The sequence below is a fragment of the Lycorma delicatula genome, chromosome 6, assembly GCF_047948215.1.
Source record: "Lycorma delicatula isolate Av1 chromosome 6, ASM4794821v1, whole genome shotgun sequence".
Lineage (NCBI taxonomy): Eukaryota > Metazoa > Arthropoda > Insecta > Hemiptera > Fulgoridae > Lycorma > Lycorma delicatula.
This window is the reverse complement of record NC_134460.1, coordinates 117,337,629-117,349,187: the sequence shown is the minus strand read 5'-3', so window position 1 is coordinate 117,349,187 and position 11,559 is coordinate 117,337,629. Positions and strand designations below refer to the sequence as shown.

Here is an 11,559-nt window from a genome sequence, read left to right as displayed (position 1 = left end):
TTTAAAAGCTTAAGACTTTGGCTTTAATTCTTTTTCTATGTTTCTACAATTTTGTTGAACCGAAATATTCTACTTTAAAGAGAAAAGGTCACTTTTGTCTTTAATTCTGCATATCTTCCGATCTAAGCAACTTATTGATACAAATATGGAAATTAAAGGATTTTGATCTAGCTTTAATGATAAATTGTGAAGTCTTTAATGTAGCGTTGGAGTTTTTTTTGGCTTTTGTTCATTTTATACAGAATCAATGTTCTAGAGCAAGATATGTTATAGTTTAAGAGTACTCAAATCTGTGAAAAATTGATAATACTACACCTAAAAGTCTTTTATTAATAGTAATATAAGTAATTAATTGTAATATAATGCAATTATGATATTAGTTTATGTTTTTAAAGTGGTAATTTTTGTATACAATTACTCCATAAATTTAATAGTAATAATATAAAATTATATATTTTATAGTAAAATGTTTTATTATATTTTTAATTTAAATTGTATTTTATAATTTACAGAATTGCCTGAAAATATATTTTTGGAGTTAATTCTTTACTTATTCTTTTTGTAGTCTTTAATGAATTACCGGTACTTAAATATTTCGTGTTTGTGAAGAAGTTTTTTTATCTTGTACTTTGAATCCAAAAACGTAAATTAAAGTACCGTACATGTGCACAGTAAGGTAGAGGTTATGTTGTTTCATTTATTAAACTGACGTTTAGTAAAGGTTATTTTGATATGTAAAGTGATGCTGCTCTGTTTGAACCGAGGTACTAGTCTAAAAGGAAAACTTTTTTGACGCAAGATAATCTAAGAATTAAATTGTCTAAAAAATATATTTTGTTTAGGTAAAATAAAAAAACAAAGTAACAAATATATTCGTCCTCTGTTATTTAAAGTTTATCTTACGTATATCGTTCGATAAGTCCGTATTTCTTTTTTACAATAAAAATTAAATACAAATTTAAGAAATGTTGTGGAGACTTATGTGTGTAGTTAAATTTAAACCGTGTGTTCCTGGTCATATCTATTCCTTAACAGGTGACTTAAAGTGTAAATTGTATAAAAATGCCCCTAAATTGGCCAGAAGTGTTAATACGAATGTAGTTAGACTCCAAAATAAATCGTCTACAGCACATAAAGAGGAGGAGAACGATTTTATTACCATATATTCGTAAGTTTTACATTGATGATATAATGATAAAATTAACTTTTTATACCATCTGAATGAATTAACTCTCGATTATGTAATTGTAACCCAGAGTTTGGAGACGTCCCCCATAGTGAACAGTTTCCTGTTGTACTCTTACACTTCCCTTTGCTTTATTCCTTCCTTGGACAAGCACCATGGAATTAGGTTAGGTGTCACACTAGTTTCATTTGCGATGTGTTGATACATTCCATTATTCTAAAAAGTGGGCTAGCCGTTTTTATTTCATAGAAGGGTATACTTTCTGTATTCCTATAGAACTATCAAGGGATTGTTCATAGGGGGTTGCACAAAAAACCAAAAGTTATAGCTGAGAAGCTGCTTTGTAAACCCAGACCACGTGTTCCTCAACATTGTATCTAAGGTCCTGTTATCCATCTAAGTTTGAATCAGTGCAAGTTTCTTGGTAGTAGTGATGTTAGCTAAGATATATTTCTAAACATGAAATGCAAATCAAATGAAAACTTGAAGAGTAGATACAAATAATTGTTTACAAGATATTTACGTTCCTTACTCTTTTTATTGTAACAGAGTTAATCTACTTGCCAAATTTCAAGTATAAACCATTATAAAAATGAGAAAAAATGTGTATCAAAAGGTTTTCTGAAAAGCACATTTTTAGAAAAGTAAGTACATTGTTTTTTATTAGTAATATAAAAGTATAACAAACCAATAAATTTTATAGTAAAACATTTTTAATGTCTCAAAATTTTTATTTGTTTACAAACCATCTTCAATGACTGCTGCTTCGGTTTTCATTCTGGTATAAGCTGATGTTTTTTTTAATTGTGCTGACATATATTTAGAATTTGGTTGAAAAGTGTGTTGGATTTGTATTATGTCTGTTCATGCAGAATATCATGTATTTAAACACATTATTTCATAATGTTTAAGGTGCTTGAAGTTTGGTCTTTTTTCTGTAACCATCCATTGATTAACAGATAATGTTAATTTTTTTATGTTAAAACATTAAGTTTTATGTGTAAGCTTCTGCTGTTTTCAGAAATGAATTAAACTTAAAAAGAATTTATTTAACACAGAATTTTACAGAGATTGCATTAAAGGTGATATCTTTTCATAGTCTATTATTTTATTTTTACATTGTGAATTAGGCAGCTAAAATGTCTTGCAAGTATATTATTAGAAAAAATAGTAATTTTTATTTGTTTAAATCAATCATATACATTTTTTTTTATATTATGGTTTCTTCTGAGGTGTGGAGAGCAAACAGTTTCCTTTAAGATGACAAATTACAATCATTTAGCTAGTGGTTCTTGAAAGACTTTAGAAAAATTAAGTGAGGTTTTCAATTTACTTTTAAACATTTTCCATTAATACCAAAAAAATGTCCTTTGTGTTCATTGTTTATCATTTTCATTATTTTTTTGTTTTGATATTCTATTACTTGATAATACAATTGTTATTCTTTTCATGCAGTACATTTTTTATTAAATAAGTATCCTTTTTTTTTAGTAATATGTCTGAGGGTAAAGTAATACAAATTAAGTATATAAAAATAAACAACTTAAGATTAAGTATTTATTATTTTACTGAGATAGACAGAATGCTGTACAGTAATAGAATTTACAAATATTAGGTGTAAAGTTGTAGTAAAACATAAGACATGAATTTCATTCACTTGTAGCCACTGAGAGACAAAATGGATATGGTGGGTAGTGTTAGGGATGTTTTTTGTCAAAAGTGGTGGAGATACTACATGTTGGTGACAGAGCAATGGAAATTTTCTTTACATTAACCCCCTTCGTAAGAAAGATAGCAGCCATCATTTTGAAACAGAAAATTTTATGAAAACGTTTTACAGAAGGATCATTTGTAGCACTTAATATGATATTAAAAAGTATCTTAAAAGTGGTTTGGTCGTAACTGTATTATAAACACACAAGCAAATAAAAGTTCAGTTTAAAATAGAACTTGGTTAGCTTGGTCAATAATAAGGACCACTCTCAAACGTAGGTTTGAGAGTAGGTAAAACATTCAACCATCAAACGTAGGTTAGAAATAGGTAGTAAAGCAGCAGTAATTTATAAGAACAGGAGAAGTTGGATTGTGTATATCATCTCAGTTACCTTATATGTTATTGTAAGGCTGAGTTTTAAGAATATGGGTATTTTAGAAAATTACCAGTAGACCAAAAATCATTCATGTTACATTGTCCAGTCTTGTTAGTGCAACACAGGTGTGTTTTGTATGTGTGTGTGTGTTGGGATTGAGGAAAAAAATTACTTTGTACTTTCTTGGTAGATGGCTTTAGAATCGCATAACTGGTAATATTAAACAAATGTGGCAACACTTGCGTTCTTTTAAAAGGTGACATATCTGTCGAGTATATTTAATATAGATTATGATTTTATTAGTTTATTTATTTAAAGGTTATTGTGTCTTGGAAATTAATAAAAATAAAGGAAAATTAAATATAATTTGAAATTTTTTTTCAAAAAATGGGAAGAATGCAAAAAAAAAGGTTATTGTGTCTTGGAAATTAATAAAAATAAAGGAAAATTAAATATAATTTGAAATTTTTTTTCAAAGCATGGGAAGAATGTTAAAAACATTTGTGATGTTTATAGTCATGATGCAATATCAGTACATCTAGCGCAAAGCTGGTTCAAGTGTATTCAGTCTGGAAATTTTGATGTCAGTGATGCACCTTGCTCTGGTCAGCTGATGACTAAAAAAGTTGATGAAATCATGAAAAAAGTTGAGCAAGACTGACACGTTAGCAGTCATGTTTCAGTAATGAATTAAACATCAACCGCAAACAGTTTTAAACTGTTTGAAAAAGGCTAGCTACAAAAAAATTATCTTTGGGTGCCATTGATTCAACAATGAAAAATTTAATTTAATTCACAGATGGATTGAATTATTGCTAAAGTAGAATGAAATCAAATCATTTTTGAAACTGCTTATTAAAGGTGATGTAAATTGGATAATCTATGAAAATAATTTATGGAAAAGATCATGTCAAAACAAGGTGATGCACTGTAAGTGCTGGCAAAGCCAGTATTGATGCCAAGAAAAATGATGGTGTGTGTGAGAGAGCTACTGCTGCTTGGTCACATGAATATTCTACCTTCTGCTGTCAACAACTGGAAAGAATACACCAAGCAATAAAGATAAAGTGACCAGAATTGATCGATAGGAAATATGTTATCTTGCATTAAGACAATGCTAGATCTCATTCACCTTTGAAGACTCATTGAAAGTTGGGAAAGCTTGACTGAACAGTTTTGATGCATATATTGTGTATTCTTGACCTTAGCACCATAGCACCATCAGACTACCATTAATTTTGGCTTCTTTAGAACTCTTAATATATTTTATATATATCTCTGTGACATATGTGTTTACATAAAAATTCATAAATTTAAATAAAGATTGATATAAAACCCAGAATATAATCTGCAGTTAAAACATATTGCACTTATAACGTAAATTTTATAAAAAATAACAAATATTTAAGACAAAAATAATAGTTATGTTGATATATATATATATATCTTGTTAGAAAAGTTGCTCTAGAAAAATCAAATCATGATCATATTATCTTCATTATACAATTTTGAAACGTCTCATGAAAATTTAGAAACATTTGAATTATGTTTTATTAGAATTAAATATGAAACAGAATATGATTTTTATAAGACATCAGCTGTTAAATGCTTGATAAATAAACATTTTTTTATGATTGCACCAAATCATTAATTAATAGATTTCCTAAAGAAAATTTACTATTACCATTGAATACAGATAAAAACTATTTTCTTTATGATACATTAATTTTTGAGAGATCACTCTCTTTGCTTGTTGATGAATTAAAAATACATGACTATATTATTGATAACAGATCAGACAATTTATATCCAGTGTACTTTCTAATTTCATTACTTGCAGGTGTCATCTCAATTTGAACAAAGAATCCATTATGAATAAATTCAACTGGAATCAGAGACCAGCAGTAGTAATAATAAATATTGAACACTACTTCTATGTAATGAAAAGGTTTTCACAATATTAAAATATCTTCATTTAAAATGTTCTTAGATTGTTATAAATTATCATTCTTTTTTTTATAAAGAAATTTTATTTCCAAATACAAGCTCTGAAGCTTGTATTTGGAAATAAAATTTTGTATCATATGAAGAATGTCATGCCTGATCGGGATTTGAATTCATGACCCCCCTCCCCCAAGGGACAAAAGTCAAATTGCTACCACTCCACCACAAAAATGAGCAAATATTTTTGTGTATAATTTGTTACAAAGCTTGTAGGTTATGTTTTTGAATTAAAATAGCTTTAGACTTTCGTATAAGTGAGCATGACATTTATTATATATGATTAATTTTTACAGGCAGCCTAGTATTAAATACTTAGCCCTCTTTAACAAATCTATATGGTTACCTTCAGTTGTTCTTACCACTGCTTTGCCTGTCAGCACTCTTTTGCATGTATCAGGATTCATTACTATGGAACGATATACTTCAATATCATTTTTAGGTAAGTATTCTTAGAGTCATTTTGTAATATAGATTTATTTACATATTTATTTGGTATAAACAGTTAAATAAAATATACAGTTGCACCAGAGGTGGATTGAATTTCAGGGCATGTTATATTGGTGTTGGAGAAAGTTACAAAAATAAAATTACACATAGCTTGTTTTTGCCAAAAGAAAATTGGACTTTATTTTTAACAGAATGAAAACCAGAATTATATAACCATATTCATAAAAAACAAAAACAAAAATGCATAAATACAATATTACATATTATTGTTTTGTTAAGACAAATGCTTTGCACAAAATCTCCTTGTGTGATATTTATATACAACAATCCTTAAGTAGAGTAAACTTATTACCTTAAATATTTCTTTTACATACACACAGTATATAATAACAATACAGAGTATAATAATAATATCTTATTATTTAACGGAGGATTACCTTATTATTTAGTAGACGATTACTGTTTTTTTGTTAATGAAAAACAATATCTTGATACTCACTGGCACAGAATGTAATCTGGACTATCATAATAGAAAGTTTAACAGATGATTACTGTAGAATGTAAAACATTAATATCTTGATATTCACTTACGCAGGATGTAATCTGGATTATCATAACAGAGTTTAACGGACGATTACTGTAGAATGAAAAACATTGACATCTTGATATTCACTTGCACAAAATGTAATCTGGACTATCATAATAGAAAGTTTAACAGACGATTACTGTAGAATGAAAAACATTGACATCTTGATATTCACTTGCACAAAATATAATCTCACAATCGTGGATTTTATATATATCTACATAAATTCCTTTAAATTTAATATTTTATCATACAATCATAGAGAAGGAAAAACACAAACATAATGTTTAAAGGATTTTTAACATACGAAAAAAGATTCATTGTTGAAGAATATGTGTAATTTACTTGTTAACTGCATGAAGTGTAAATTTTGACTAAACGATATTAGAATTGTAAGACGCATTAATGATTCTTCGAATGATGGTCAGCGACTGTGGTCAGAGAGAGACTGTGATCAGAGAGTCTGAGAGAGACACAGACAGACTCTAGTGGGGAGCCAGCTTATATGGTGTAGATGGAGCTGAGTGAACCACCAGGAGCTGTGTGAATCATCAGGAGCCGAGTGAATGCAACATGTTTACTTTTTTTTTTTAAACATTATAAACATGAAATAATACAGAGTTAAATCTTAATAAATAATCAATACAAAAGGCATAAATAAAAATCAGCTGAGCATATGTTTATATGTATGTAATGTATTCATTACATCAAAATACTGTTAAATTTTAGATGAAAATAAGTCAAATACCAAGCCAGTTGAATTAACTTATAACTGCTTTATGCATTGGCGTAAACAATTGGTGAAAGTAATGAATAAAGTTCATATATATGTGTATATGGAAACACTTTGTTTTTGAATTATTGCTTACAAATAATTCCACTCTGATTTCTGTTTCAAGGGCGAAGCCATTCTGAAAATTTTGGATTTAAAATTAGTTGATAAATTTAATGATTTTATATGGTTTCTGATCTGAAGAATTGAATGAAACACATTCCAGTTCTGTAGATCTAGTAATGTTTGACAAAATTATTGTATAACACAAAAAATTGGGCTTGTAAAACACCATTTTTTAGGTTTGACAAACAATAACTTTGTTAAATTGCTTGTGAACAAATAACAACTTGTAGCAAAATTTGTAAATTTCTGAGAAAATCTATGTAAGTAACAACTTAACATAAAGAGTTTAAGAGATTTGACTTAATAACTTAATAATTTTCAAAACAAAATTAATTTCTGAAAATAAATAAAACATAATTTAATAGAACATTGTATTATGTTAAAAATATTATGAAATAAAAATTCATTATTTAGAAATTATTTTGAAAACAAAATTAATTTTGTAAGGTAATGGTGTTAACAGTCTCAACAATTGAAATTTATATATTGTATTTGAATATTTTGTATTCTTACAAATATAAAATAAAAGAGAATTACAGCTTTTGTGTGTCATTTCTGAAAAATGCCTTTTCAGTGATATATATTTATTTACTTATTTATGCAAAAATGTCTGCAAGATGCCTTCAAAATGATCGTCAGGTTTGCTTACAATTGATCAAAAGCATATAACATTTTTATTCATTGTTTGAATTGTTTAAACTTAATCTAGATGAATTTTTGCATAGTTTCATAACAATTGATGGAACTTGTTACTACTCTACTGACCTGATCAAGGAATAGTTAAACAGTGAATTGCAGCCTGTTTAGTCAGCAAGAAATGACCACTGTCTTTTATGATGCTCATTGTGTAATCTTCATGAATTTTTTGGAGGTGGGTAACAGTAACATACAAAATTATGCATCTTTGCTGGATAATTTAAACAGGAAAGTAAATAAAAAAATGACTATATTTGATGAAAAAGAGGATTCTTTTTCACCAGGACAGTACAAAAGTTCTTCTGTGATTGCGACAGGAAAATTGTTCGAATTAGAATGCAAAATTCCCCCCCCCCCCCTCTTATGCATCACTCCTTTCTCACCAGACTTAGCACCTTTGAGCTATTATCTTTCCAAATTTGAAGAAATGTCTTACTGGAAAGAAATTTAAGTGAAATTATTGCTGAAACATATGCCTATTTTGATGACTTGGGTAAATCATTCTATAAGGATGGAATTGAAAAAACTTGAGTGTCGTGGATTAAGTGTGTAGACTGAAAATTATGTTTGGAAATAAAGATTTTTCCTGAATAATTTTATTTTTGCATAGACTTATTATTCACCTCTCATTGCAATAAAAAATATATTTAACTTTGGAGATGTACCACAACTAGTTGACATTGTCAGGTAATGTTAAAACAGATTGTACATGTTTTTAGTGAAAATTATGTTATGTTAGTGTTTTCATTATATGTAAGTGGTTTGTGGATTTTTTTTTAGCTTTAAAACTGTTTTATAAAAATTCCAAGTTTTGTCAATATACAGTAAAATTGATTATTATTTTTTAATAGAATAATGATAAAATATAGAAATTCTTTTAAAAATAATGAAATATTAATAAAATAATATATGCCTGTCAGTTTCTTCATAAATTAATTTAACAGCAGTAAAAAAGCCCAGTTTTTAAGGTATTTCCTAAAGATCTTTATCCTAAATCTTTAAGGTCTTATCTTTAATGGTGAAGGATATTTACATTTTTGTAATATTTTACTAACTTGATTGGTTCATTTGTTTTTCTGGAAAATATCCAGATATGTTGTGCAATATGTTTGTTCTGAACTTATCAGCATTTACCCTCCTTGTTTGTACAGTGAGTGTATTTGTAGCTTAATAGAAGCCTAGATAACCAGTGAAGGAATTGTTGTTAATTAAAATCCGATAATATAATAATTGCCAGCCAGAGTTATGAGGGAGCTGTTAGTCTTGTAATGTAACTGGTTTGGTTGGGCCTCAAACTATTCTTTCACATAGGAAGGCTAGCACAGACCATCTGCATCACTTTGCTGCACATAATATTGTTCTGTTAAAAGGTGTTAAAAAGTTAAATTACTTTAATTCTTATATAGTAAATTGATAAAAATGTTATTGTAGTGATGAATGTAATAATATTTTTTCTTTTCGTTTCAGCGATTTGGCTCCTCTCACTCATTCACCTGGTTGCAATGAACTTCTGGAGAAGAGTAGGGTTTTTATATGTAAATAAAAATATAGATAAAATAAAAATAAGTTATATAAGTTATTGGGGTAAAAGAAAAGATATAATAATCCCTGTCAGTGAAGTGATGACTTTTAGTGATATGCCTAGATCACCTTTTGACATTTTCTATCGTAAAGTAAAAATATTTAATTCCAAACCGTTAGAGTTTAATTCATATAAATTAGATCTTAAAAGTGCTACTATTACTAAACCGGATGTATTTTTTAAAGTATTTGGTTCTGAGTAAGTAAAGTGTTGTGTAATTTATTGTTGTATTAAATTTGTATGTGATTTAAAATGTGTACCACATGGTGGTCTTTATCAAATATTATACTTTGTTTATTATCTGAAAGAGATCCCTTATTCAAAATTTGAAAATTATATAAGAATGGTTTTGAATTCTGTTTTTTCCCCTTAAGTTTTAATTGATTACTAAATTTATCCACCGCATGTTTGCAAAAAAAGGTTTTTATCAGAAGTAGTAGGCCTGACATTTGTCCTATAACCTTAATTTTTTTTATTGTATCCTTAGCAAATAAATGACAAAAATTAATTGTTTTTGTAAAAAATGGGGCAAAACGCTGATAAATATTTCAAGTTTTGTAACAGACATTGTTAAGATTTCAATAATATGTATTGTTATGTGTAATTAAAATTTAGTTCTTCCTGCAAGTTTTGTTAAGCTGGAGGATTATGTCATAAATATATTTTCCTATTCACAATAAAATAATTGCATATCAAGACAGTTGGTACAAATTGTAATAAACAAAGCTGATGAACAGCTTTGCAAGGATTGGTTATTTTTGAACAAGTAAATAAAATTGATAATCATATTTGTCAAATGATGAGGAAATAATGTCAGTTGTCAGCACATATTATCACAAGATTTTATATAAGGAGGTTTATCGAAGGACTGAACTCAACTTCCTTAAACGAAACTTTCTTTTTGGATGATGTGTTCTTGAAGTTAAAACCTTTTTAAAAATTGGCAACAATTTTCATGCTAATGAACTGAACTGAAGTAATTTTAAGATCTTAATACGAGAATCAGCAATCAGATACAGTTAGTTTATATGTTATGAATAATAAAATCAAAAGATGGAGTTTATTTAGTAAACACCAGCTAGAAGTTCATGTTGATTAGTTAATAAATAACAAATAGATGATGCAATCAGTTTAAAAACATGTAATAGTCGCATTTTACTCCATTTGCTGTTAGTGAGAAACAGAATCATAATTGTGGTTATTGTTCAAATATTTTTACCTAAAAATTTTGCCTCCTCATTGCCATACCCCGATCCAGAGGTGGCCAGACCTGAATCCTGATGTAGCCAGACCCTGACTCCTATCATGGCTAGACCCTGAATCCGACATAGCCTGACTTATTACATAGCCTGCAACCAGCATCTGGCATGACCAGACATCGGCTTCAGTCTGGTCACACCTTTAGATCTCTCCATGCAAGACTTCAAGAACTGACAGTAGTGAACCCTGAGACCTCATGGTCAGACCCTGGCATCTGATATGGCTAGACTGATATAACTGCCATGACCAGACCCTGAGTCATCTCATGGCCAGCATCTGAAACCTGACATGACAAGACTCTGAGACCTAACCATGGCAGACTGTGAGACCTAACAATAACAAACATGAGACCCGTCAATGGCCCCAAAAACTGACAATGTTAGATGCCAACATCGGACCATGTTAGATGCCAACATCTGACCATGATAGAACACTAGCTGTATCATGGCAAGACCTTGAAGCCTCTAATAGAAGATTCCAAGACCTCATCACAGCAAATTCTGAGAACTGACCATGCCTGACTAAAAGACTTCTCATGGCTAGACCCCAGACTTGACATAGCCAGAACCCAAGACCTGTCATGGCAACTGCAAGGTCTGACATAGGTTTGCCTCGAAATATGATATTGTCGGACTCCAACATCTGACATGGCCGGACCTGACATCTGTCTTAACAAGATACTGACAACTAACAATGGCAGACCCCGAGACCTGACCATGCCACATCTCTAGATTTACTATGCCAAGACCCACCATGGCTACCTTTTATAGCCAGACACTGGACCTAACATGGCCAGATACTGAGACACCA

General features: G+C 29.3%; 1 protein-coding gene across 2 annotated transcripts; it reads left to right on the top strand.

The window, feature by feature from the left end:
• The first annotated feature begins 545 nt into the window (after positions 1–545).
• Positions 546–10,109, top strand: LOC142326153 (transmembrane protein 186). Of its 2 annotated transcripts, XM_075368382.1 has the most exons (4): positions 546–1,168; positions 5,117–5,224; positions 5,574–5,719; positions 9,375–10,109. In XM_075368382.1, exons 1-4 carry the CDS (start codon positions 966–968, stop codon positions 9,689–9,691), a joined length of 774 nt encoding a protein of 257 aa, XP_075224497.1. In that variant the 5' UTR covers positions 546–965; the 3' UTR covers positions 9,692–10,109. The 2 variants fall into 2 exon arrangements, with proteins under 2 accessions (XP_075224497.1, XP_075224498.1); XM_075368383.1 differs by lacking the exon at positions 5,117–5,224 and having other exon boundaries at positions 571–1,168.
• Positions 10,110–11,559: the final 1,450 nt, after the last annotated feature.

Bases quoted from the DNA above. Each gene is read 5' to 3' on its own strand.
- LOC142326153 (XM_075368382.1), top strand. From the start codon at position 966: ATGTTGTGGAGACTTATGTGTGTAGTTAAATTTAAACCGTGTGTTCCT. The intron at 1,169-5,116 runs GTAAGTTTTACA...CATTACTTGCAG, and splicing joins GATTTTATTACCATATATTC to GTGTCATCTCAATTTGAACA. The intron at 5,225-5,573 runs GTTTTCACAATA...TAATTTTTACAG, and splicing joins TACTTCTATGTAATGAAAAG to GCAGCCTAGTATTAAATACT.